The sequence below is a fragment of the Oreochromis niloticus genome, linkage group LG13 (genome assembly GCF_001858045.2).
Source record: "Oreochromis niloticus isolate F11D_XX linkage group LG13, O_niloticus_UMD_NMBU, whole genome shotgun sequence".
Classification (NCBI taxonomy): Eukaryota; Metazoa; Chordata; class Actinopteri; order Cichliformes; family Cichlidae; genus Oreochromis; species Oreochromis niloticus.
Genome location: NC_031978.2, coordinates 23,138,630 through 23,166,316, shown reverse-complemented (window position 1 = coordinate 23,166,316; position 27,687 = coordinate 23,138,630). Strand labels below are relative to the sequence as shown.

The 27,687-nt window shown below is 42.7% G+C and overlaps 1 protein-coding gene across 5 annotated transcripts; it reads left to right on the top strand.

Annotated features, from left to right (window-relative positions):
* LOC102076969 (spindle pole body component 110) lies at positions 1–24,849 on the top strand. Of its 5 annotated transcripts, none has more exons than XM_005473959.4 (16): positions 15–64; positions 13,045–13,095; positions 14,896–14,996; positions 15,196–15,334; positions 15,448–15,497; positions 17,572–17,677; positions 18,038–18,196; positions 18,288–18,405; positions 18,509–18,570; positions 18,728–18,853; positions 18,933–19,042; positions 19,135–19,296; positions 19,700–19,896; positions 20,146–20,275; positions 23,131–23,324; positions 23,988–24,849. In XM_005473959.4, exons 3-16 carry the CDS (start codon positions 14,970–14,972, stop codon positions 24,220–24,222), a joined length of 1,815 nt encoding a protein of 604 aa, XP_005474016.1. In that variant the 5' UTR covers positions 15–64; positions 13,045–13,095; positions 14,896–14,969; the 3' UTR covers positions 24,223–24,849. The 5 variants fall into 5 exon arrangements, with proteins under 5 accessions (XP_005474017.1, XP_005474016.1, XP_019222625.1 ...); XM_019367080.2 differs by lacking the exon at positions 15–64 and adding an exon at positions 11,359–12,488; XM_019367082.2 differs by lacking the exon at positions 15–64 and adding an exon at positions 12,542–12,756.
* The last annotated feature ends 2,838 nt before the right edge of the window (positions 24,850–27,687 follow it).

Sequence of the window (27,687 nt, the reverse complement as noted above, 5' to 3'; positions counted from 1 at the left end):
ATATTCCTCGTGTTCCACAGCTGAACTTCACACTCGTGGAATACTTGTTTTTGTTCATATTAAGGTAAGAGTGAACCTTCCGTTTCTTTTTAATGCACTCTTCTTTTGTTTCTTGACTCAGGGCTTGTGTAGAGTGTTCAGAAGTAGCGCTTCTCCTTCTAATAGGCTACTAATGCTGGCTTAATTTTGAATTTACTGGGTTGTTTTTGTGGACTGAATGGTTAGGAAATTGCTCCTACAGTTTAACATGGAGCAGTTAAGATTAATTGCCTTAGGCGTGCCAATAATTTTACAGTTATTATGTGATAAGCTCTATCACTTCTTCTGATGAAATGTGTTACAGTTTTTTTTAGTGAGAGTTGCCCAGCCATGATGATTTACAAGAGCTAAAAGTCTGTGTTTTGCTGTGTGGAGTCTAAACGCCATGCTCGCTTGCAGCAAAAGGCAGTACTAATGGGTTTGTGTTACATTACTAAATCAACTCGAGCTGTGAAGCGGCTCCCAGCAAACCTTTATGATCCATTAACCACCAGGGACGGTTTTGCCAGGGCCTCGGTGCCAGCTGGCAGAAACTGACGAGCCCATATCATAAGCAACCCCTGCCAGCGATAGCTTTACTGAGGTTTGCAGAACTCCCCCCACCGTTCTCTCGAGCTGATTACATACATGTTGTTTTCTCATTAGCCAAGGCTCCACGTGGTCCTGTCTCATGGAAATGTTTGATGGAACGAAGGTAAATGCGCTGTGTACAATGTGTTAGACTTGATGTCTGCAGACAGCTCGGGAAGAGAGACAAGTCTGTGGAGTGGTTTGAGTTTGGGTGGAGACAGCAGCATTTACTGTAGAACTGCAGACAAATATGCATGGACCCCACCCTAGGCTAGTGATCAACTCCTCTGTCATCAGTGTCTTTATCATGCAGACAGAGATTGATATCCAAGGATCAGATTCCCTGGGATTCCTCCTGCAAAAGAAAGTCCCATTTTTCAAACATTTGGAAACATAAAAGATTTCTGTAGCACCGCTCGACGGTTTTATTGTGTTACCCGTGAAAGCTGGCAGTGCTCTACAATATCTACACACAAATAAACGCCTCGTTTTCCAAGTTGCTTTTCGACATTTATCAGTGCACGGCTCCTTTCTGAATATCCTTAATGAAATCTTTATGACTTTTTTTTTAAGTTATGAGGCTGTTACAGTTAAATGCTGAAATCTTTTGAATTTGCAAAGCCTTTTCTCCTGAGTACACTTGTATCTTAGGGGTTTGTGGATGACTAATCGTCTAATGTTTCATGGCTCGTCTTTTTTAATGGGTGAGTAAAGGCAAGAACAAAAGAGAGCAGAACTATGCAAACCAAAAAAACAACTAAAGGATGACAAATGCACGGGATTTTCTTTACATTGTAAAAGGTAATCATATGGATTGCATGTAATCCCACTGCATGTAATATCTCTATTTTTTTCAAAATCGTACTCTTTGCTCGGAAGTGAATGTGATCTACCTACACGCCCATGGTTTCCAAACTGCATTTGTTTTATGACTCTTCAGTCAGATGGATGTAGGGGAACTCCAGGAAACAGAACTTTTATCAGAGTTTTAAAACATTAGCGAGCCGGAGCGAAGGCTGTTAAACTAACATGCATTCGTTGAGTAGACACTGTTATCTAGGTCACAGGTAGATGAGATAGGCAAATCAGAGATTCCCTTCTCCTTTAGAATGAGGCACTTTCACTGGGTTGGATACCGAGCGAGGAGAGGTGGAGCAGAGGGTCATGGTGGGCATGAGCAATAGAGACTAACAACAATACTTCAAAGCCTCTTTGTATTTTGGTTTGTATTTGATCCATTGTCTCCGATGCTCTTTAGGGACCACCGCTAACAAGGCATCGTCTTACTCGGGTTGACAGAGTTTTGTATAGCTAAGATTCCCTGAGAGATTAGGTTCAGGTGAACCTCGGGGTCAGAACAGAGTGGGCAGAACAGGGAGTTCATCATTGTTGTAGGCTGTGTCTGCCAGAGTAGAGGACAGTTTGATACCAACGTTTAAATGGCAGCTTCAGAGTTTTATACGCATTAGAAGTTGTAATTATGAACACTTTTGTTCAAGTACAAAAAATGTGCAATGCGGAAAAAACCCAATAGATAAGCAAAATGACTGTTTCTTTATCTCGTAGGGATTGTAAATCCCTTTTAGAGGATTATCACAACGGCCCATTTTATTCCTCAGCAGACTTTCCCTCCTCCGTAATTGCCGTTTGCGTCTATCTCTCTTTCTCCCTCTCTCTCTCTCTCAGTGGCAAAATTGATGGGTGGAATATCTTGAGAAATATGCGAATAAAAGCCAAAGAAGGAAACATCTCAGAGGCACACCACAATGAATGAGAATTTGAAGGATGCTAATTAAACAATGTCATGATTTATTGTCAGTAACAAAACATTTACTGTTTCAATCCCAAAGGCTTGGCTTCCTGGAAAATGTAGCATTTGGTCACAGCTCTGTTAACTTATTCGCTTCAGTTTGGGTTGCACTGAGGGTTTCGAAAAAAGAAAAAAAACCCCTCCTGACAGCCAGTATAATATGACCTAGATTATAGCCTCTGTGCCTGCTTTTGCCATTTTTACATCAATAAAGTTTTATTACGCTGTATTTGGATTTATACAAACATTCAAGGTAAGTGATTAATTAGCAACCACCGAACACCAAACGAGTTTAATCATGCAGCGAGTTTTAGCCATTACAAGCTGTCAGAGTTTTCTTATCTTGACAACAACTCTAAACTGTTTAGTGCTTGTAAAACTGTTGTGTAGCCTCACACGTTTTAATTGAAAAGGCTTCCTAGAAAGCCTCCCTACATCGACATGTGGAGCTCCCCGTGTTCAGAGCGCAGGCTTTTGGCTGGCTCGTGAATGGACAGGACAGAGATGTTATCTGGCCTTAGGGAGGATGTTTGCGGAGTGGGAGTGGAAGGGCTGTGGGGCTTCAGTGTGCTAATGCAACTAAGAGCCAGGAAGGCAGAGTGTTGACTCTGCAGATTTCAGCCAGCTACTGATGGCTACGGGGCTAAATACTGACCCCATGGACTAATAAAGAAAATCACCTCGGGCACGAGCCGCAGGGGTCAGAGGTAATGGCGTGGCTGCGAAAAACACAGGCCGCGGCTTTCGATGACGACTCTGCCTAATTGAAATGACAGTTGAAGACCAGTGGGGGTAACAGTGTTTATTTACGTCTTTGTTACGCGGTGAGCAAGCACAAAGATATGCCGGGCCTGGCCATCGATGACATCGCTCCTGTATGCTGTCTGGCTCCGGGATCTCTGCGCTAGCACAATAAGGACTTCCTGTCTGCCATCAGATTCCCCGGCATTCGACCCAGGCCCCGGGATGAGGCGATGCGGCTGCTGTGGATGTGGTTTTGTGAAAGATTATAAGTCCTAATCAGACTGACACCATGGACCTGTTCCATTCTTTTGACCTACCAGCTGACCCTCAATCTGATCTGCCGTCTATTTCGGAGCCACAGCGGTCTGCTATTTGCTAAAGCTGTATGGATTTTAGTTTCCTGTGCTCCAACAGCCTTAGGGAGACGTTGAGCCTGACTGTCAAGACCCTGTTTCACACTGCTGATGTCAGCATTTCTCTTAAAGCTCTACAGCAAGTCTGGTGACAAACTAGTTGCTGTAGAGCTAGAAATGTGTTCTGCTTGTCATAGAAAAAAAGTTTGGAGGCAATAAGCGCATGTTCCCAGCAGCAATATTGCTGAAACAACAAACAGTGGAATATAAGAGGCCAGAGGCTTAATCCTTTATTCCATTCAATAACAACAAGGGGAACTAGAGAGAAAAAGACAGAAAAGGAGCTGCAGAAGAACATACACTTGGAAATGTAAAGAATATAGCACGTAAAGAAAAACCCCTCATATTGCTGTCTGAAGAAACAGAGGAAGGCAGCATTCATGGTCTCCTGTTTCACTGGGGTCAAGGTGAAAGAGCAACCTTCGGCAACCCGAGTACTAAAACAGCCTACTGCTGTCTAGCATGACTAGACATTCAGCATTAATGGCCTCCTGAGAGGACCTTCAGCACAGGAGGAAACGAACACAAATACTCCCCTCTCACACCCGAGCAGCACAGAGGACGAAGGAGCTTATACGAGTGGCGGCGTAGAGCACTGACACCAAATTGATCCAAGTTTCCAGATCATGCAAGGCGACTGAACAATGGACACGGTACATGTACTGGAACCCTGTTTAGGACAAGCGGTTTAAAAAAATGGACGAATGTATGAATCTTTGTGATATCTGAGACAAATGATATTTTTTTCCCCTCTAAACAGTTTTTTTATAGCTGATAAACCACCACACGTAATTTTTCCGACATGTAATTTCCTGTGCAAGGATGACATAAATAAAATTTTTTGATAATAGGACGCTGTGAGTTCTGAAGAAAAAAAGCTGCCTTGTGTCATGCAAATTCTGATTGCCGCAACAGGATGAGTGCGCTTGTGGTCATTTGAGCAGGAAATGATCAACTATTGTGCTGCCTCCTCTTTAATTCAGCCAAAGGTTCAGGTTTCTGTTGTCACTTCTGTCAGTGAAGACTAAAACGATCACAGCCCTGCTTCCTCAAATGTTGGCAAATGTGCGTGAACACGGGGTGCCCGCCATAGGTGATTTATACGTACACAGTACATTTGATCTCATTGTGTTTCCAGGGTTTTGCTAAAGTCATTAATTCTAATATTGTGCTCTCAAAGGCGGCCTTTGTGCCGCTTTTTTGTTAGACTGACATAGAAAAAAAAAGTGTGCAAGTGCCCTTCCCTTTGCTTCCTTAACATCTTGGACAAAGATTTCGTGCAGTCTTTTATTTGTTTTCCAGTGTTCAGTGGGCTTCTCCTCAGCCTGAGATATATCCAGCTAAATATGCACCCACATGCACACATGCAATAAAAAAACAAGTCAAAAACATGACGAACTGACTACAAGTCCTGAAGGGAAATGTACCAGAGAAGGCAAAATAACATATCAGATGTAACAGCACACGCTTTATTGATTCTTTGTAGCACAGGACACGCTGTACTAATCAGACAGGTTGGCACAGTAAAGTGGATAAACAAGCTCAAAAGTCTTCCATGACAGGCTGCGTTTATTTTTAGATTTGCTCTGAGCAAAACATACATATAGAAAAATCTGCCTATAGTTCAATTTTGACCTTAAACTCAAATTACAGTTGTCTTGTACTGATGTGAACCACACCCTCCCAGACACCTATGCAAGATGAAACAGAGCAGAGACTTGCAAGTAATGGAGCTTTTTTCCTTAACTGGAAATATCTATGGACATATGGCAAAAAAATGAAAACATGTAGACAATAACAATTATAATAATACACAATAAGTATTAAACTGAAAACTGGCTGCTGTTTATATTTCAGCCACTGTTTATTAGGTTTCACCCCTTGTTAAGACAAACCAAAGACAGATATACTTCTGCAGTATACAGTACGACTACACACAGTATAATAGTGTGGTTTATACACACTTGTAACGCACTTTACGGCCTTTCACATAACTTGTCTGTTAGAGCTCTCTGAATCTTTCTTTACTCTTTGTTAGTCTTTAAAAGTTGCAGGATTTCTCTCTGGTCCCATTTGTTTTATTCACGGCTATTTCCAAAAAGTAAACACATTCCCGTCTCATTCATCCATGACATGAATTTAATTAGAAGTTTCGCCTGTAGCTCTCTCAGAGGGGTCAGTGCCTTTCGAAAAAAAAAAGAAAAAGATCTGATTTATGTGTCCTTAAAAGGAGGAAATTTATCTGTGTGAAAAAAAACTTGATCAGCATTCAAATATCTTTCTTAATCTGCTCCGATAGCTTAAGTCAGCAGACAAATTCAGACTTGCCTTCAAGCCTTTGTGTTCAGAACTTTCTCCCATGAACTGTATAAACTATAAATTTGTCAAGTCAATCAAAACCAATAACAAATCCTTGTAACTGGCTAACTAGAATTTATATTATTTTCGATGACTCATAGCATTAAGAAGGATAACTTTTCTCACTCGACCACATGCTGACAATTTGTCCCCCCTCCAAAAAACAAAAAATCAGGCTGACAAAACGCAAACAGACAAAGCCAATCTTTTATAGAAAACGCACACAGTGTCTGAAAGGGTTATTTAAAAATATTCTGAAGCTTTGGACCTCTGTCATTTCTATAATGCCATTGACCTGTTGGCAAGCTTCACCTCCTAGTGCTAACACTTCAATGAAAACCTCATGAGGCCACGGTAAATTTGTTGCAAAGAAAAGACGTCCACGAACAGCGCTGATCGCGCTGAGGCCCGTGACTATTGTTGCCATCTGCTCACCATTTCCTCCTGCAAAGAAGATAATTGAATCTGAAATCACTTTTCTCTCTTGGTTTAAGAGCGAGGGTCGTGTCTGTGACTAAAGTCTCCACCACAATAGTTCGGGCTCTTGTTTGTATTCTTTATGAAGCTATTTCCCCCCGTGGTCGTCTCTTGCAACATCTGCCCCTCGCCCTTCAGATATATATGGACCATCTAATCACCTGCCACACTTAATTAAAACCCCCATCAGTGGCTTTACGAGAGCCATCGAAGGGCACCGTGCCCGAAGGGGGTCGTGCAGATAAGACTTCGGCGTGTGCTTTGCAAGGTCTTTGCACAATAGAGGATGCTAAAAATTCTTTAAGCTGGTTTGGTGAAAATAGGTCAACGCTGGCAGCTGTGGGTAACATGTCCCTCGCCTGGCCTGTGGTCCAGCATGCCCCTCGCCGTCTTTAACACCCTTTGTGCCACCATCTCGGCACTAATCTGTCTTTTCACTGAGTGTTAAAATTAATTTGCAGTGATTTCTATGAGGGCAGAGACGTCGTTAGGAAACCTCAAAGAGAGAACAAATGGACAAGTTGCCAATAGTGGGCCTTTGTCCTCGGCCTGCCCCTTTCTAAATACCCTTGACAGCAGCTTTGAAATGCCTGCCTGATGAGGCTCAGATGCCCTGGCTGGGGACATCACAGTGACCGTACTTGTCCAGCTGTGAAAAACATCTCATGACAGAGACAAAGTCAGCACAGCAAACAATGAAACGGACCAGATTCCAGAACTGCCAGTCAGAGTCCAGCCTGCACTGCTCCGGTGATGTATCTCGATCTGAACTTACAGATAAAGCTTAATTTTATTTCTTGCTTTATTTCCTCTGCGCTATCTCGACAGCGTAGCTCCCGCCGGACCACATCAGTGAAAAGAGATAACTGTATTGCTTCAGAGAGCTTGGCTTCAACACAAAATGGTGTTCCCATGGGAAAATCAGAGACACAACTGTTTAGCTGAGCTTTCCAGTAGTGCTCATAATGCCATTAATTGTGTGCAGGGAGAGTTGGAGAAAGAGGTTGGCCGCAGAGAGCTCCAGAGGAAGCCACATCGTGTAAAGCAGGTTTGTGTGAGACCGCTGCAATCTGCTGAGTTACAACCCTGATTCTCCTGCTCACGTCTTCTATCTTTTATCCCTTTTCTTTCCTTTCTTATCTTTCCCTATTTAATCTTTCTCTGTTTATATCTCTCAACCACCCCTACTCCTGACACATAAACGCTCTTTCACTGTTTTACCCCACGAGGGAAGATTAATGACACAAACATTTTTGCAGTTTACAGCCGTGCGAGCCACTTTTTCTCCTTCAGCCTTACCTTCGCCCTATAAAAAAGGATAAACCTATAAATGCACAGGGGAGACACGGCAGGTTTAAAGTGAGAAATCGAGAGCAAATGAGTAAAAGTGTGAGGAGGGCAGTTGTGGGTGGGTGTGGCGGGAGAGTTCCTCTCATCAAATTAAACTTCAATCACCGTCAAAGACACACTCAGATTCCAGACAGCCAATCAGCCAATCTAAGACAAATGATTTTGTTAAGCTTTCCTGCCACACTGGGCGTGGGAACGGCGCAGATTCTCATAAAAAAAAAAGGAGCCTGTAAATTATTTCCCTCCTGCTTCAAAGACCTGAACAACTGAAAAGAAAAAGATATGTGTTTATATGTGGTGTTTCTCTGTTGTTGTCTTGGGTCTGTCAGTCTCAGCTGAGTGGATGGGAGTGCAAACAATATCGGGGATCTACAACCGTCTGCTCACGTGCAACTGACTGAGACACGGGACACAAAAGGATGTCATCTTTCATTCTCGTGGATAAATAAAGCTCTTCAAGCATCATTTAAACCGGGGGGTATGCATTACGCTTTATTTGAGGCAGCATTTTGATCAAAGCTGCTCGGAGGAAGTTTTTTTCTCTTCCCCCCTCCACCCACCCCCACGTGCCACCCTCCCAGCCTCACACATCCCTCAATCCAGCCCCCCCGCCCCGCCAAACCACGTCTGCCTTGCTGTTGCTAATCACTGGTGGTCTCCTGACTGCCAACGGTAATTGATTAGAGAGAGGAGCGCTGGTTGGCGAGGAGGGGGGAATGGAGGGGAAAGTTCAGCCCAGAAGTTCTCAAGGTCACTGCCCTTTTCTTCCCCCGTCTGAACTTCTTTTCTCATGCTATTAGGTATCAGCCACAGGGGAAACTGCAAATATTTGGCTCACTCTGTATGACTTCCAAGAGGTTTGGTGGTGGCGAGCACAAACAGGATGGTTTACGTAAGCAAAATGGATGCATCTGCTGGAGAGAAACACGATGGCGAAAAGGCTCAGAGTTTGCGATGTGTTGATTTAGGAACTCAACATCCTCGAATGAATAGGATTATTTTTGTAGACCTCCCCCAACATCGATGGTTGCCGAATGCCGCCACATTGTTTGGCCCCTGTGTGGCCCCTGTGTGGCCACTCAGCATCCTTCGCAATATAAAGACGGCTCAGTGGATGTTATTCTGATGGAATAACTCACTCCGTTCGTCCTGATTTTACAGGAAGATGTGACATTCCTTGCCCCTGGAAAGTGACTCACACTGCCGTCTTGTTTAGTAAATGCAATTACGGACCGGTTGGACCGTTCTCCTTTTCTGTGAAAAAGAGTCACGAAAAATACTCTTTCACTTTCCTTTTTTTGTGCGTGTGAGTGCTCTGTATGACCAAACAGGGTCATGTTCACACTATGGACGCAGAGCCTATGTGTATGGAAACATGACTGTCACAGGAAATGTTCAACATGTTTCACAGAAATGCAGCCGAGCAAGAGGTGAGGGTGTTTTAGAGAGGCGGCCTCCCAGTGCTGCGGGCTTGTGTTGATGTTGGCTTCACGGTTGTCTCGGGGGTGCCCAGAGTTTACCACTCTCTGGTTGCGAGGCCAGTAAAAAACACTCAGAGCATGCTCAGATGCTCACAGACCTATGTCTGGACATGTAGGCTAACTCACAGAGAGCGATGAGGACTAAGTGATGTAACTTTATGAATGTAAGGAAAACGTCAAACAAACCCAAGAGGCAAAGTTAAAGACAAATAATTAGAGTAGCTCGGAATTTATATCATCACTCAGGGAGTGCAGACTGGTGGGTTTCCATATTTGTCTCAGTCATCTCTCCCACTTTTTTGCCCCAGGCTGTAGCAGCTGTAAAGCATTCATCTTTGTCTGCTCTGTCACTTGCACTGTCTCTCAGCATTCATCATAAGGAACTCATTTTTCATAAATCTGCCAGTAAGGTCGCAGATTTTCAGCTAATTTCAAACACAACCCATATAAAGGAGACGGAACATTAATCCTACATATATCTTTTCGTTCCCCTACTGCTTAGGTATATTCAAACAACATGTAAAAAGGATTATGACAAAACTTGATATTCTTGCAAATACCAGATCAAGATATCATGAAAGCCAGCCGCACTAGGCCGCGAATGAAAAGCACTTGTGTGGTTTAACTTTATCCAGACTTGTGAATGCCAGTGGAGGTCCTTTTTAAGAAGTGGTGGGCTCTGTTTTCTGTCCTGTCAGCGTTGTGCATCTGCTCTCCACTGCCCCCCTTTGTTGGGCTTGAAGTATTGATAGTGATTATGTCAGAGACCCTACTTTCTAGTTCCCCTCATAAAAGCACTGCATTTTTCTGATGATGCACACCAACTCGTGCCGTTTTATATTAATTTTAGATTATTTTCTCGTAAATCTTTAACCCCCAAAACAGTGGAAAGTATGTCATTTTGTCTGATGTCTATAGAGCCAGTAGCTCTCAGCTTGGTTCGGTGCTTTGTAGCTTTGCTGTCATGTTCATATCTGAGGAAAACTAAGCACATACGTTCTCATCTGCAGCTAAAAGCAAAAGTCAGGCTGCTTATTTTAGATCACCTTTCTTCCAGTAGAAACTACCATGTGGGTCTTTGAGTGATGCAATATAAAAGCACCAGAAAGCAACAAAGAGTCTTCAACCTTGCGCTACGTCTATCAATAGCCAACTGGCTTCACACTGAAATCATCTCAAACTTCTGTTATTTATGTTCAAAAAAATAATTTCTGGAATTTTACCAAAGGCAAAAATCCAGTTTTATTGGAGCTTTACTGAGTTGAACTTGTTATTATAATATGGTCGATACAATTCATTTTATTACATATAAAAGAAGAATATTAAACTAGGATTTTATTAATTGTAGGTGAATAAACACCTTGAAACTTGAAAGATAAGACGCAACCAGAAACAGCGTCAAAGACACAAACAGCAGTGGCTTCCTTTCGCTCCAGGAAAGGTGAGAGGTGGGTACTCAGGGAGGAGTAATTATTCCCATCACTCTACCGTCACTGTATGGGCGTGAGAAAAAAAGCACGCATATCATCTTTTCATGCAAGCCTTCGATGTGGGTGGTGTGGTAAAATGGTTTTAAGCTGATGCTGGATGATTTATCAAGTAGCAGAGAACAGGACTGGGCCTGTGGAATGAAGGAAATGTCATCCGATGCCATACGGGTTGTATGAGCCAAGCATCCGCAAGCCCATATTCTCACCTGTGTCCAAACACGCTAACTGATGACCTCCAGAGAAACCAAACACTGCCTCATATTAATATGACCATCTGCCCTAGACACACACCCACATACATATATATATATATATATATATATATATATATATATATATATATATATATATATATATATATATATATACATATGTACACACATATAAATAAATGTGTTTTTACAACATATTTAAAGATATACTAAACCATTAAAAACAGTTATCATCTCATCACCTTGGGTCATGGCCAATGTGGATATTACTTTGATATGTTTCACTAACACCCCTATATACTGCTCTCAACATGACAAACTGTCCCAAGATCCGATCTGATGTATCAAGTATCAAGATCACGGTGCCAGGCACCACTGGAGGTCACGAGGCTGTGACGAGCACCGCTGTAATACCGAGGTCCTCTGAAGCAAGAGTGTATCTGAACTGCTTATCATATCAAAGCGTGCTGATTAAGGCAAGCATTCATTTCAAGTGTTCACCTAAGCTGAGGAGCATGAATTGGTGGCTAAGCAACATATGTTGTAGCTGGGTGTTTGTGCTGAGTGCAGACGCTGTGGCTTTTATTACACAGCAGCATTTTATACCAAAGGACGGGACGGTTTCTTGTCTTATTTCAGTCCACAGAAGCTGAGCTGGTTATTGTAAAATAAGTGTGTTTAGTAGTATAATCAGCAGCCAGTGACAGGCATGGCAAAAGCGAATGCAATAAAACAACGACCTCGGAGGTGCCCATGGAGAAAGAGCCCTCAGTGTTTTTCACGCAGGCTGTTCTGTTGCTCGTGTTTGCGTGGTGAAAAGGATCCTCTGAGGGAGCAGGAGAAAAAGATTAATGGGGCCCCTCTGCATGCACACTCGGATCAACGGGGATCAGGTGAGAAGGAGACTATCCAGATTACAGTGGAGGATCTGGGAATAGTTAACACTAACTTCAGCCTGTTTGATGAGGACTCTCTGACCCCGAGGAACAGCATGTCTCGCTCAGCGAGTTCTGTGTATGCCTGCTCAAGAGCTCTGAAAAAGAAAAGACTGAAGCCTCTGTCTTCACTCCCTGTACAGCCCCAGGCTGAAGCAGCAGTCACTTCTAGCAATGGAGAAGATGATGAGCAAGAGGATGAAGTGGCTGTGTTGTCTGGAAGCAAGTTGGATCCTGAAAACCTTTTGACACCACCTGTCATCAATCTGATTCCACCTACGCCCTCTGACTTTGCAGAGATTGATAAATTCTTTGAAATGAATTCAGAGGAAAGTGTGACACACACATCTGGCATTGATGGAAGCGCTGCTGCTTGTGACCAGGACACTTACGAGGATAAAACAAAGAGTGTGGAGACTGAGCAGCCAAAAAAAGTGTGTGTACTGGCTGAGAGTACGGCCAATAGTGAAGTCGAACCTGAGAGGGGCCTTAGGGATGAGCTTGGAGAACAAAGAGAGGCTGTGCCAATTAAAAATAAAGAGAAAACTAAGGGTGAGCTCTTCCGAAGCACCTTCCAGGTGGCTCCTCTCCCTGAGCTCCAGGAGAAAAGTGAGTCTAACAGTTTTATTTAAATGTACACTACAGTTAGTCCTTTTCTGCCAGGAGCTAGTTGGATGAGAAGATTAATATCAAAGTATTTTTTTTTTAGTTTTCAGTGGTGAGGTAGCACAGCCCAGCCTGGCCAAAACACTGAGACCACCTAGCTTAGTGTTGAATAGTGTCCCTTCAAAAACTCCAAAGCTGTCCTGTTTCCATGTTGCATACTCCAAACTCCAAAGTCAAAAAATCTTGTGTTTTTGGATTAAACTCTGTCCAGGTAAGACTTTCAATGCACTGCAGACTAATCTCATGAAACACATTTGATGTATCACAGAAGGAAAGGCACAGATGCAAATAATAAATGTCAGAGTTGCATCAGCTGCCTCGTGCTCCGCATCCGCTCCATCCTGCAACGTAACGAGCTGACACGGCTAAATAGAGCACAGCTAAATATAAAGTTGGCAATGAGGCAAAAGAGAAAGAAAGAACAAAAGAAAAGTATGTGTTTTCTTTATCGTGTTTTATTTCAAGCAGATTTAAGTTGTTGTTTCCTTCTCTATCACAGGGAGCTTCAACACTGGAATAAATCTGTTACCATTTACTGAGCACAACTTGGGTGAGTTTTGATGACATGAACTTGCAAGTGGTTGTGTTTAAACCTGTTTTGTAAGCTTTAGAAAAAAAAAAAACTTGGGTGAGAGGTAAATGACACCAGATGATGATTCACTTCATCCAACTATTAAAGCTCCTGTGCTGCCTCATGGTTTTGATCTTAGCTCCCTGTTCACATTAAAATTGCAGGCATTATTTGACACGGTTACAGTACCTCGAAAGCCTCCTTGGGGAGTTGCAGAAGTTCCCCTTTGTTGGAATCTCTTTTTGGCCATTGTGTGTGTATTCCCAGTGTGTAACTGGTCAGGCCGTTCCCAGGTTTTGGGTTCCTGTGACTCAGCATGCTCTCCTCCCTCTCTCAAAGAGATGACTCTCTTTTCAAACCAGAGCTGGACAATAACACTGGAAACGATAAGCATCGCTTTTGCCTATCCATTACATAAATGTGCTGAAAAGTTCTGAATCTCAAGCTTTGCTTTGTCACTGACCCTTTGTGTGTGTTTAAACAGTTGCCAAACTTTGTCACGCACAAACTTGGAGCGCTTAGTGAGTCTGCAGGTGTGGGTGCAAGGATGCAATGTGTTTGTCTGTGCCAACCAGTCAAGGGTAAGACATCTTATTTGTGTTTTGACGTGTCCCGACGGAGCCGACTCAGACTAGGAATGACGTTCATCGTTCCATTATTGGAGTTTTCACCCTTTTAAGGCAACATCAGGCCGGGTCCCTCAGCCTGCCCCAAATTCCCTGTCCTTTGTTTTGGTTGGCATTGTTTTTGGCTGTGCCAGGAGGAGGGGTACAGCTACCCTCCATTACCATTCTCAGACACATCTCCATCTTGCACCCATCCTGCCATTTATGGTGAAAAGAAGTCATGGAGTCAGACTGGAAGCAATTTTCTCAGCACTTCAAAGACACACTGTCATGTCTGAGGTCGGCTAAAGAAGGTGCTCCTACATGTCTTCGCATTAAGCCAAGATTCATCACTTTCCTTAGGTGGCTGTTCAAGTCAAGGCGGTTGTGTTTTGCACTGAGTGTTCTGAATCTGCTTTGCAACAGACTAGACTTTTGATCCTTCCCAGAGTGACTCAAGAGCAGCCAGGTGATGAAGAGAGTGCCAGCTCGCTGCCCCCCTCTATGCACTCCACTGTCTCTCCAGGACCCAGACAAGATTCCACTGCTGACACGCATAAACCAATTACGCTGTCTTATCTGATTCTGACTCCATCTGAACCCCAATCCATGTCAAACCAGCCTTTCAGAGACAGGCCCCTGAAATGAAAAACACGCGTTAAAGATTTTTGTGTTGTTGTAATCTATTTGAACAGACTACTGTTTTTGAGTTCCCAGAGGGGTCCTGACACTTTAGTCTCAAAACATATAGTTAAGTCAGAGTAGTCACAATCACATCACTGCCTTGTGTTGCCTGAAAAAGCCAGGCTTTGATGTCATATTCTCAGCCTCATTCATCTTGCTTGTTATGATAGCAGATAATAAACATATCTGCTCGCTGACCAAGTGACATTTGGAAAATAGAAGAATATGCGCTTTCTGTGGGAAAGAACGTGGGCTGTCAGAGAAACATGTCATCAACCAGACAGACTTTACTGTGTTGCCCAGCAACTCCATCTAGCTGCGTCCAGTATCAGCACTGCAAATAAACCTGGTGACCTGGGCGCCAGAAAAAGGACACACTAGCTTAAAAGGAAGAAAAAGGATTTGATTGAATTGCTTCTTCCTCTTCTTTTTTAAGAAACACAGCTCTAATAATGAATTATGCATTTATCGACTGACTTTGTCTTTGCAGATGACCTGACCAACAGAGACTTAAGTTTCTCCGATATTCTCAAGCGTGAACTTTGCCCGCTTCCTCACACCACCATGATGGCTACATTTGCTCACCAAAGGGTAATGCTATCAACCAAAGGTTTTTTTTTTTCATGATTGCTTCATACTCTGTAGTCTATAGTCTCCATCTTTGCTTAACAAGACCCAGGTAATATACAGAGCATCTACTTTAAGATATCTGACCTTTGCTCAAGAGATGCTGTGTATAAAGTCAAAATTACAGACTGACTGTAAAGTGAATCTGCTTTTTCCTTGACAGAGGCCGATAACTCGTTCGTGCAGTCTCGAGGACAGGCTGACTAGGAGTGCCACTTTCCACAGTTTTACTCAGACCACAGATCGACACCATGAAGAGGAGGGGTCGCCAAGACAGCGACGAATAACTGTCGGTGATTCTGGTAATATAATATGGCCGAGCAAGCTTTGTTACTACATAAGACTACTATTCCAACTAATTAGAAACACAACCTTACAAGAAGCTCATCTGTTTTTCTTTGTGCATTTTGCGCAGCATCCTATATGCCTCATTCTAAGGATCAGAATGGAAACTTTTCCGAGAAGGTACTGTAAATCATCAAAGCCGAGCCTTCAGGGTGGCATCAGCACACAGCCCAGAGCTGCTGCAATTATAGAATATACTCTGTTTATATTTCCCAGCTCCCTTGATCTGTCAAAGCAATGACTCAACAAATAGTCTCAGGATTTTAGTCTTTGTGTCCAGGATTTGCCAAGCAAGATTGCTTGTATCCTTAGCAATCTACGTGTTAGCTGAAACACAAGAAAGTACAATTTTTTTTCAAGGCCAATCGCTCATGTCCTGTACTTGCTATCTCCAGGCATGAACAGTCATTTAAGCAGTTGTGCAACATGTATCTTAAGCTGCTAGATCTCACGCTGGAGCGCCATAAAAGTGCTGATGCTATGGATTATTTGCATGGTTTAACATGTTGTTTTTGCTGTGTCATGCAACATAATGGTGAAATCCCACAGATGAGGCAGACTTCGTATATTTAATCTGTAAAGCTTCCCTTGAAGGGGACATTGTAGGTTTTTCTTCCAGGAATGCCATAAACAAAACAAAAAAAAAAGACAAAAAATCTGACTAAGGGAACAATTACACAAAAACCTGTGTTTAGGGTCCCCACTTAACTAAACATTTCATTGTCTTTGACAAAAAAAATGTTTACACTTAAACACACAAATATGTTTTTTTGGTGTAATATGTCCAAACACTTATATCCAACACAGTCATGCTAATTTCCATTAAAGCTGTGATTCAGATGAATACACGTCTGGAATTTCATTGTTATGTCTTGATGTTTTACCACCTACTGACTTGTTGTTGGGGGTTTTTTTGCATCCAGATGTTTGAGTCACAATCGTCTTTGTGCGTCATTTCCTGCTCTCAGGATTTTCCAACCGCTACTACTGTTTGGACTGAAAAAAGACCCCCAAAATCCCCAAAACAGTACAGAACAACTACTCAAACAGGATTGGAAATTGGATCACAGAATAATCAGATCATTTTATGAAGTTAAAATAAAGTGATCTGATCTGTGCAAACAAAAAAACAACAACAACAAAAACAAACAGATTAGATTGGTACGACTGCAATTCAGCAGAAGTGATAGCAGCACGAATAAGATTACAAAAGAACGTAAAAGTATTGCAGAGTGTTAAGGTTTGGCCTGAGCTGTGCCTGATGCATTATGGCTCCTCATTGTAAAGAACTGACTGAAGTGAAAATGAATGAGCCAAAACACAGCTGCAGCAGCAGTTAGATGATATCAGAGGAGTCATACTACCAATAACAGAAGATGACGCAGCCATCCTTGCAAAATTATTTCACACAGTAATGGCTGTTTATGTGAACTTGCAGCATAGCAAGAAGCCTAATATGTGTGGGCAGCGCACGCTCTAGTCAGATAAAATCAAAATAAAGCCGAAGAAAAGTTATGCTTTCAGTACACACCCAAGTACACACCCCAACAGTCAACATTTTTGGGGAAAAACAGTTTTTCCAAAGAAGAAGGTAAAATAATAAAACTCCTACAGCAAGGAGCTAAAGAGAAGTGCGTGAAAAATATTACAACATTTATGCAACTTGCAGGAAAGCAGATTTGTGCAAGACTTATACCAGGGAGATTTAATATGTAACAATACAAAAAATATGATTTCATTTTTGGATAATTTACCATTCTAGTTAAAATACACAGAGATATACAGCATTTTTAGTACACAGCTGTATGCCAAAACTCATAAACAATGCTCTATAGATGCTTGTGTGTATGGTGTAATGCTATACACTCAAACAATATGAATGTCCAAAATGCGGACTTTAAGTAATTTGATTACACAAGTACACAAGTGTTACATAAGTACAGTGTAAGTCGTTAAATGTAATGTAATCAAGCGTGTTTTTTTCTTAATATTTAACCATTTGAATAAATAAACTTTTGCTTTCATATACTTCAGTTGCATTTTACATAAAATTACTGCTTCCTGTTTATGAGGGCAAAGAGTCATTTTTTTGAGTGTATATACTTAGTGTGGTGTGTTTTCACACAACACTTGCTCCACGCCTTTGTATAATCAGGTACAAGTTAGCAGCTGTCTAGCCTCTCCTTCTCTTCAGGATGTAGAGAGGCAAGTGGCCAAATCTTTCAGGGAGCTGAACACTGAAGAGGTGTGCCAGTGGTTTACCAGTATTGGACTACAAAAGTGTATCCCTTTCATCAAAGGTAAAACACCGTCTACTGACAATGCAGATTGGTTTATTTTTAGTGTAGATGGAATAAACTGTAATTAATGAATGCTATTAAATTGAGATGAAAAAACTAGATGAGGATATAAGAGTATTAAACCTCCTTAAAACTGAAACATTTCAGTGTTTAATGCATAAAAAGAGAAGTCCTGTCGATTAAATCAAACAGCCTACTATCCATAGTATCTGCACTCTAAAGTATGATGCATGTGTTTTGATTGCATTTTGAATATTACATGTCTTAACAATACTTGATTTTCAGGTCTTGATTGTTGCCGTTTACAGTTTATTGATGGCTGTTAAAATCAGCTGATACATGAATAAAGGCTTCTTGCAGATGCAAATCTGTGTGGTGCAGACATGGCGTCTGTAGATGTGAATACTCTGGACACCCTCCACATTAGCACACTGGAGGACAGGGAGAAGTTACTGTCGGCCATTTATAATGAGCTTCACCCTCCCAGCACGGTGACTCAGAGAATCGACTCGTTGCTCGGTATAGTTACTATGTCAAACTATGTCAAATAATAATTCATGCGATGAACAATGTAACAATGTAATTTACTGATGTTTTGCTTTTTAAACAGAATCATTGGGGCCTGGTGATGTGGAGACATTCACTGCAACGCTGGTGTCAATGACTAAGTCCAAGTCTTCTCCTCATGTGAGCTGTTTGAGTACAAATCGTCGTTCCTTCAAGCTCAGGTGAAGCCACTCATGTAATGTGAATTCCACAAATTTAAAAAAGCAGCAAAACAAACACAAAAACAATCTGTCCTTTTAACCTATTAATCTAAATCTGCTACAGAAACAATAGCCAAAACAACGCAGTGCAGAGGAGTGCTCAGCTAATAGAGATTACTATCAACGGTCAGTACTGAAGCTCAGTTTGCTAAGATCTTCAGTGTCTGCACTATTTGCAATGAATGGATGTGAATGTTAAATATTCAATTATGTTTCCATAGGCAACAGACACTGAGGATGAAACAGGAGTCATCTTTACCTGTGATTTACTTTTGTGTTTCAGCGTCAGAGCGAATAGTTCATCTCAGAACCCCGAAGGAAACAACAGTGGGAAAGATTATGGACTCGTGCATCAAAATGCTGGGAATGACAGAAGACAAGAGTCTCTTCACACTAAAAGACAAGCAAGGTTCACCGAGCGTTATTCAAAAACTCTAAGCCATACTGTTTACGCAGTAAACGTGTTAAATATGTGATTTAATTTGAAGGTTCGCCCGAGGAGCTCTCACCAGATCAACAGATTGGGACTCTACTTCCATCATCATCATCATCCTCAGCAGCAGTGAGCAGTCAGCTGGAACTGCACTTGGTTAAAAGGGTAGATTAAAAACAATCATAATAAACAGTCCAGCATAAAACTCAAACACACCAAAACGAAAGTTTCTGTATGATTTTTTTTTAAAATTGTAGGACAAACCAACTGCTTCTGCATCCCGAGACAGTCCAGAGGAGAACAGCCCCGACGAAAATCATAACATTAACAATGATATCCGAGGCAAACAGCTGGCTAAAGAAGAGCGGATCAGGGAACTAAACCAACAAGTGGACTCGCTACAAAATGTCATCCGTCAGGTCCATATCTGTGTTTATCAGTTTGCAACACTAGAATTATTGTACTCAATTAATATTAAACATCTCAGGGGCGATCGCGGCTCAAGAGTTGGGAGTTCGCCTTGTAATCGGAAGGTTGCAGGTTCGAGCCCCGGCTCGGACAGTTTCGGTCGTTGTGTCCTTGGGCAAGACACTTCACCCATTGCCTACTGGTGGTGGTCAGAGGGCCCGGTGGCGCCAGTGTCTGGCAGCCTCACCTCTGTCAGTGCGCCCCAGGGTGGCTGTGGCTACAATGTAGCTTGCCATCACCAGTGTGTGTGAATGACTGGATATGTAAAGCGCTTTGGGGTCCTTAGGGACTAGAAAAGTGCTATATAAATACAGGCCATTTACCATCTTGATCTGGTCTTTACGTCCCCAAAAGGTCCAAGAGCTCCATCATGGCCTGGTAGCTTTTTGCTCAGAGTTGAAGAGCATGGATGGAGACGCGAATGTTGATGCACTGGGCTCTGCTGAGCTGAAGCAGAGACTGGAGCTGGTTAACAGCCGACTGCATGACAAGAGGCAGAACCTGCAGACCCTCAGAGACAACATCACCGACTTCACAGCTAACAAGAAGAAGTAGGTGGACCATCACCTTTAATTAGCAACTTATTTAACAATACAAATACTTAAAAAAAAGAAGCTTTTTTAAGTATCCAGAGACAAAGTACAATTTAGAAATACAAGCACCTGTTGTAGTAGTTAATGATCTGTTGAGACTGTAGTAAATGACATTTACTTAGTTTAAAAAAAAATATACCTGAACCACATTTGCTTCTCTGTATGTGAGCTCGAACTTCCACGAAATGTGGTTCCTTTGCCTTTCAGGCAGTTGGAGATTCATCTCTTGGAAAAGATGAAACTGAATTGCCATGTGTTTAAGGAGGAAATCTGCATCGTGCATCTCAATCGACAGGCGGCTCAGCTCCACAGCGCTTTGCAAGAAAGCTACGTTAAGGTACTGCTGATAAAACGAAACTTTCATCGATTTATTTTTAGTGCTGCTGTAGAGTTTAACTGGCACAGCGAAGGCCTGCAGGACTTTAATCAACAGCATGTGAACTGCAGCTACACCAGTATGTGGGAAAGCTGTATGGTCTGAGTCAGAGAATGTTTTGACTGCTAAAAATAAACAATGAGAAGCTGATGTTTGCACCAAAACAACTCTAAATATTGAGAAAGGCATGCGTGGTATGGGATAATAAAATGCTACTGGAGAAAAAAAGGTCAAATTTGGAGCTTTCGGAATTTCATGCCATTGCGCATGCTGTCCCTAACCATATCAGAGCAACTCGTGTTCCTGACCTTTGCCCTAAAAATCGAAGCCAGACTTAGAGGATAAATTCATCTGCAGAACAAGTGACGTTCACACACTTGATCCGACTGGTGACTGAATTAGACAGCACTAGGAGGGGTGGTCTTGGCCTCTTGAAGTGGAAGGCCAGTATCTGAGACTCTTAACTTTGGTCCTCTGAGTGACACACAGTGTCTGCTCTGTTTCATTAAGCTGCACACTTATCCCCGTTGTGAGAATGAGTACACAATGCAGAGTGAAATCCATTGTACGAACATGCACTTTTTTTTCCCTGAGAAATGATGTTTAGCGCTGACATTCGAGAGCCTGTGACCATACCAACAATGGAATGTGTGTGACAAAAGCCACTTGGAGAGCGCGGTGGCGAAACGGGCCAGCGTGTGTAAAAGTATCTCCATCTATCCCCCGAGGTGCCCACTTTTTTTTTTTAATGTGGCCCTTTTATCCTGCTGGAGAAGCCCTAACGAGGTGCCATGAAAGGACACGCGCGGCTTCGGCTTTGAAAGGTGCCCCGTGTCACGTTGCCACCCCAAGGCAACGCTTTTTTAGGTAGTGAGATTGTGGGAAAAGCAGCAGTGCTAATGTTTATCATATGACCTAATCAGAGTTAACACACAGGTCAGAGCTGAGGAGCAGCCTGGGAACTGATAGAGCTGCTGTTCAAATAAGGAACAGACCGCCTTGTGTTTGGTCTTGTAGACTGCCCCACATTACAGACAATAAGGAAATATTTCATCATCGGCAGTCTAATCTCCCGGATCTATTGCAACTGGAGAGCATCAATAAAGCAGCCGAAGGGGAAGGCGAAAGAGAAACAGAGGCGCGGAGTGAAGGGAGGAGGGGAACGACAACAAATGGAGGAAATGACTTTAAATAAGCAGTTTAGCTTGGACGACTCAAAAACTTCAGACAGATTATTAAAGTGGGGAAGTTGGGAGAATTGTGTTCCACCCAGGCTTGAGTCATGCTTTGAGCGTGGGTCACGTTTTGAGAAGAATCTCCCACCTTTTATTTCTATTTTTTCGCAATGACATGCATGAGTTTAGGAAACGGATAGTGTGTTTCCGCTTTTTATGTAGACAAAGTCATCGTGCAAGCTGCGGTTTATCAGTGTGGTCACGCTGTCTCCCAATTCTCTATCCCTCATTTTCTTTCCCATAAGACCTCTGCTCTGTGAACAGCCAGGGCATCTGCATTCACAATGACAGGACTGAATGTAGATCTACTAATACCCATCATTTCAAATGAAATATAATCCTTTCCACTTAGCGTCTATGTTATTTAGCCTGTCAGAGAATCTTTTCTCACTCTGCTTGAAACAAAACTCTTTCACAGATGATGTTTTAAACGGTTGCATTCGTGCAATATACGGCAATATTTCATGTCGCCGAGCAGACGTGTGAGTGATTCCCACCTGAATGACCTTTGTGATCTTTCTGTTTGTGTTTTAATTGCCTGCTTTCGGTCTGCTCATGTGTCTGGTGGTGTGTATGGGGGAGGAGATGCGCTCCATGTCTGGCTCAGGTAGGCTGGGATTTGATCAGCTTTTGTGGGTAAACAAGAAGAATATGAAGAGAAAATTCCTCGGGTTCTTGGCGTGCGCCCAAAACGGAGCAAGCCAAGAGGGAAAACGGCGGGCATTAGAGTCTGTTCCTCGAGGGGCTTCGGCTGCGTTTCCGTGGATATATCCTGTCTGGCCCACTTGTCTGAAGAAAAGAGAAGCCTTAGCTTTGACCCCTGACCCCGAAAAAGCGGCATCTATTGCTCCGAGGCATTCACACGCCATGCAGGGGGGGAGGGGAGCATGCCAAGAGGCTGGATAAGTGAACATTGGAATTCAGCGGTCGGACTCACAAGTTATTTCGGATCCCTGCAAGCTACTTGTGGTGCGATCGCTTCCCAAGCTAATCATTACATCTTGGTGGTCTCCTGGCTTTGACTCAGCCTGGGCCTTTATCTCCTGTAGATTTCCACGTACGATATCTGTAATCTTTTTAGTTTGTTTTCTAAGAAGCAAAAATAATGAAGTTACAAGTTTATCTTAAGAAAATGGTAACTGAGTTAGTTTCATGTTTCACTGGCACAGAAGCTGGTTTGGAAGTCAGTCCTTGTATAGCTGGCAACCTACACAGAGGAAGAAGAGGAAACCTGAACCCTATACTGAGAATGGTCTCTCATTATTTTGTAAAAATCTTTGATTAAGCCGGAGGCCGTCTGTAAATGAGTATTACTGAGTGGTATTGATCTTCTCACCATAGAAAACAGATTTATTCCCTCCAAATGTTGAACTACTCCGAACTTTCCCGAAAATCAGCTGTGGCTGAGACTTCACTGCCCAGGGTTTGTGTATCTATTTACTGTAAGTGAGACATGGGACACAGCAGATTTTGCAATAAATTTGTATCACTCCACTGCAAATGCCTTCAAATCTCAACCATCTGTCTCTAAGCTGTCTCTGATTGCTTGCTTTAAGGAATACGCTCTTTTTCTGCTTTCAGGAAAAGGCTCGAAAGAAGACTTCGCCAATTGGTAGCCTGAGCCAGCTGGTGTCACCGCAGCGTCCGGCCATGCTGCTGGTCGTACAGGAGAACCAGAACCCTGATGGCCATTACAGCTTCTCCTGTCGCTATGGGGAAGGCAGTGGACTTGTGGTGCTCGAGGCAGACAACTCGCAGCTCTGTGTGGATGACAGGTGGCTCAAACAAAAACTAAAAACGTATTCATAAATGCACGCTAGTTAGTGAGAGCGGAGCTCAGCATCTTACTCATTTCACCCATTCTTTCATTCACTCTGTCTCTGCGCGTGGTAGCGATGGCAACCCATCAGAAAACAAGCAACATAACGTAATACTTGGATGCAGAAGAGAGTGAGAGGGAACAGATAAAAGAACTTCATGCAATTAAGAAATTATAGAATTACAGTGTCTCTAAGTACGAACTGTGCTTAGAGACACTGCCCATCATTTAAAACAATACTGCAGGGGAAAAAGAAGTCTGTGTGACAGAATCACGGTAGCTGAAAAGAGTCTTTCAGGCTCGCTGTGTGTGTTCCTTTATCGCAGCATTCGCGCCAATGCTCTTTACACAGCTAATGAAAAAATACAAGGAGCTGCTCTAAGTTTAACCTGGGTGTCTATAAAGAAAAACTAATAGAGGGCTTTTAACGAGCTCTGTGTAAATGTGTAGCTTTTTCAATTTTAATGCTCTGTGATTGGAGATTTCTTCAAGAGCATTTTTTTGTGTCTTACATAAGCCGAGGTCTTGCATTTACCTGCAAAGATGTATTTTTTCTCCATACATAACTTGAAATAAAGATCTAACACGTTATCTTTGCATGTGTGCGTTTCGCTATCAGATTGGTGGAGGTGAACGGTGTGTCGGTGGTCAACTCAACAAACGAAGAGCTGACCGACCTCCTGCGGCAGGGCCCCAGCATTCAAGTCGTCGTCCTTCGTCAGCCCCCGCCTTCCCTCCCCTCCCCTCCGTCCCTGCAGCACATGGTGAGCTCTGATCTGGAGCAAACATGCTGCCCAGGGGGAGACGTGGGCAGCACAGAAACCCGTCCACAGCGCAGGGTGATAGCCATATGATGACGCACAGCAGTATTAAAACTGTCCAGTAATGTGAGACGCCATGTCGTCTTTTGTTGTTTTTACTGTACTGATGACACTCTTCATCATAAGTTGTTGACAGCTGCCTTTTAGTTCACAATATCAAATAGCAATATCCCTGTTTTTCACCATGTGTGCACCAGCTTGTTTTTGGTATTTATTAGCATGATAGCATTTCAATGTATGCCTGGAGGAACAGCTATTTTTAAAAAAAAGTAAGACAAGAAAAGACTACATTTCCCTGTTTTATATCATCTTTTGTTTTCAACTAAAACAAAGAAGCACAGAGTCTGACAGTTTCACTCCACTTGATATGTGATAAGCATTTCATTTAACATCCAACAGAGTAGTTACTGAGGGTGTCACAATGTAAGGCTGATTACTGTGCATGCTTCAACTTTTTAAAAACACATATAGAGCTAGTCTTACAAAAGTGATCTAATTTAAAGGCACATCCAAAAGCATCCTGTCTGCACAGGTTTGTCTCTAAGATCGTCTGGTCAGCGTTCAGAGCAAAATATTTCTTAAAAAGATGAGTCACACCTCCCCTTTCTAACTTGTAATGTAATCCACTGTGCTGTAGGAATAAACCCTTGAGCCCGGAAATGCCTCATTTCTCAGCCTCGTTCTCCCTCGTAAAGTGGCAGTGGATCATGCAAGTCTGACAGAAAGACAGCAAAAACACTACCAAACCCTGACCCAGACCCCAAGGGTCCAAAGAGCCTGAGAGGAAGAGTGATGAGACCAGTTTGGCTTGTCAGTTGATGAGAAAGGTCACAGGTCAGTCACCGACACATTTGTGCCTTAATGGTTTTGCAATCAAAGCCAAATGAGCTCCATATAATCCAGATGATGAGAGAGATGGTATTTTCCCGTTGCCAAACAGACCCGCAGCGAGGGAGGAGCGTGATGCTGGCAAGCTGGAGATTTGAAATGCTTAGTCACAGGCATGGGAAATTGAAGTCAACCGCGCCACAACATGTTCATCTACCCACTGACACATATGAACCAAAATGACATACTTTGGGAAGGATAACAATACAATGAGAAGTTATCCAAAGCCACAAAACAATGCAATAGCAGGGTGTGGACACTTATAGCTTCACAGCAAGGCTGTGGGAGACTGAAAGAACTGAGAAAAGGGAGGAAGAGTGGGAGAGGAATTAAAAATCATGATCACGCTCGCTGTCAAAATAACCATGTAGCAGCAACTGAAGTCGGTCTAGCCTATTCTTCCACTCGGGGTAGAGAGAGACGAGGAGAGAAATTCATAGCTCAGTAAAGTTAAGCCACACAGAGACAGAAGGCAGAGGAGAGAATGTGTCATGGCTGCCTTCATGGAAATAAATTAACACTGGAGAAAATGAGGCAAAATCCTATAAACACTACTGCTGGAAAGAGAACATGGGATTCCCAGTGACCAACACACCCGAGAACACACACTCGCAGGCTTTGATACGCCGGCTATAAACTACTGCAGGCTGTCAATCTGAAAAAAAAAAATTAGGAGAAATCCATCTGGGTGAGTAACTGAAGTGACAACATGAGACCTGCTAAAGTCTTCAAAGTCAAAAAGATGAGCTGCGGGAGCTTACATTCTACTGTACACAAGTCGGGAACATCTGCAGTGAGTTTAAGATGTATACTGGCCTCTTCCTATTCTACTGAGGCGCCTCGGGTTGACCCAGGCTGTACCTGACACATAGTGGCACAGAGCAACTTACGCTGCATCTGGTTTGCCTTAGCAGCCTCGATAAAGCTACATCCAGCACATGCTGATAAGCTCAGAGAAGAGCCCGCTGTGGCTGGATTTCTCTCTTCCACCCAGCGAGCCCGAGCTTCCCACTCCTCAATCTCCGCTCCCTCCCACCTCCGTCAACTCTCTAACCACCTCATGACATTTAAGGGTGCCTGGCATCCGTTTGAAGTGGGAGAGGGGGCATTAGCTCTGGTTTCCTGCCCAAATCCCACACAACCCAATAAAATGCATGCAGGTCTGAAGCGAACCAAAGGAATTCCTTTTCACTGAAACGCTAAACAAACAAGTTTGGCATTTAGCCTCACATTACACTTTACAGTACAGAGCATTGTTACCTAACGCAGGAACAACTCGGCCTCCTTGTTTTCTTTGTAATAATAATGCTTTTGTGTGTTGTGTTTGCATCCGCTCCAAAGACTCTAAATTACAGTTCACTGCAAATGTTAATTACAGTACACAATAATTGTTAATTCATGTAAAACGATTCATATTCCGGCGATTATGTAGCTTTGCGGTTAGGGATTATGTGGCAATTCAGCTCTGCACCTTCCTGTCTCTTATATTTCAGTAATCACTCAAGTGCAGTGGGAGCTGGGAAGGTCAGCCTCAAATCCCAGGGGCTTTTGATTTCATTTTGCTGAGGTGGAAATGGGACCTCTGCCTTTTCCTCCGGCAGATCTCACACTAAGTAGCTCCACTAGGCACTTGAGAAAGTCCCCGGTCTCCTGGTGACCACTATTTTATATTATTTGACCTTTGTCCCTGGTTTACTCTCCCCTGCATTCATTACCACAAGGAGGACGTGAGGAAATACTGCCATCTACTGGGAATCCCACAAACATCAGTGATGCTCCGACAATTGTCTTGTTGGTGCGCATGAGAAAATGCCTCTTGGGCTTGATTATGAAGTGATTCTGATTAGATCCCATTATTCATACAGAACAGGCAATGTATAACAATTATCCTCCTCGTGTGGATGAATTCTCGAGGTTGGGAAAAACACATTTTGAACTGTAATCAGTAATGTAATCTTCTGATAGATTTATTTGAATAATGTGCAAAATACATGCACGTCTTCCTTGTCCAGGTGCTGAGCTCAAAACAAATCGAATGCAACTTCTGCACAACGGCTCATAAAACTGATATTACACAGACTTTAATAATTTCAGTAGCCTCATGATTTTTGCTACCATCTAATATACATATAAAAAACCAATTAAGTCAAACATTTATCATCATATTTCTAGATTTTGGCTAATTTCAGCTTCATCTGAAAAACCCTGCATGCATCGCTTCTTAAAAATATAAATAAACCCCTGTTTACTCCATCAACAATTTCCCATTCATCCAAGAACTCAAACAATCAGAATTTGCAGTGAGATCACTGAATATATTGAAATCCTGCATTTATTCGTTTTCCCCTATGCCTGCAACACGAGCACGGCTGCTATGTAAATGAGAGCTCGTCTCAGCTTATTTACTGTGCAACACAAGCATGATAAAGAAGAACGTGAGTAATTGATGGCTATACTTTGTGTTTAATGTTGGCTTAACTACCCCAAATGGCCGTGTATAGGTTAGATATGACATAAGCTCCCGAGAGACATTTAACACTCACAGTGCAGCTTAATTAAAAGGGTAATGAAAAGGCCATTAAGATTAAGTCTAAGGTGTGCTTCGGATGA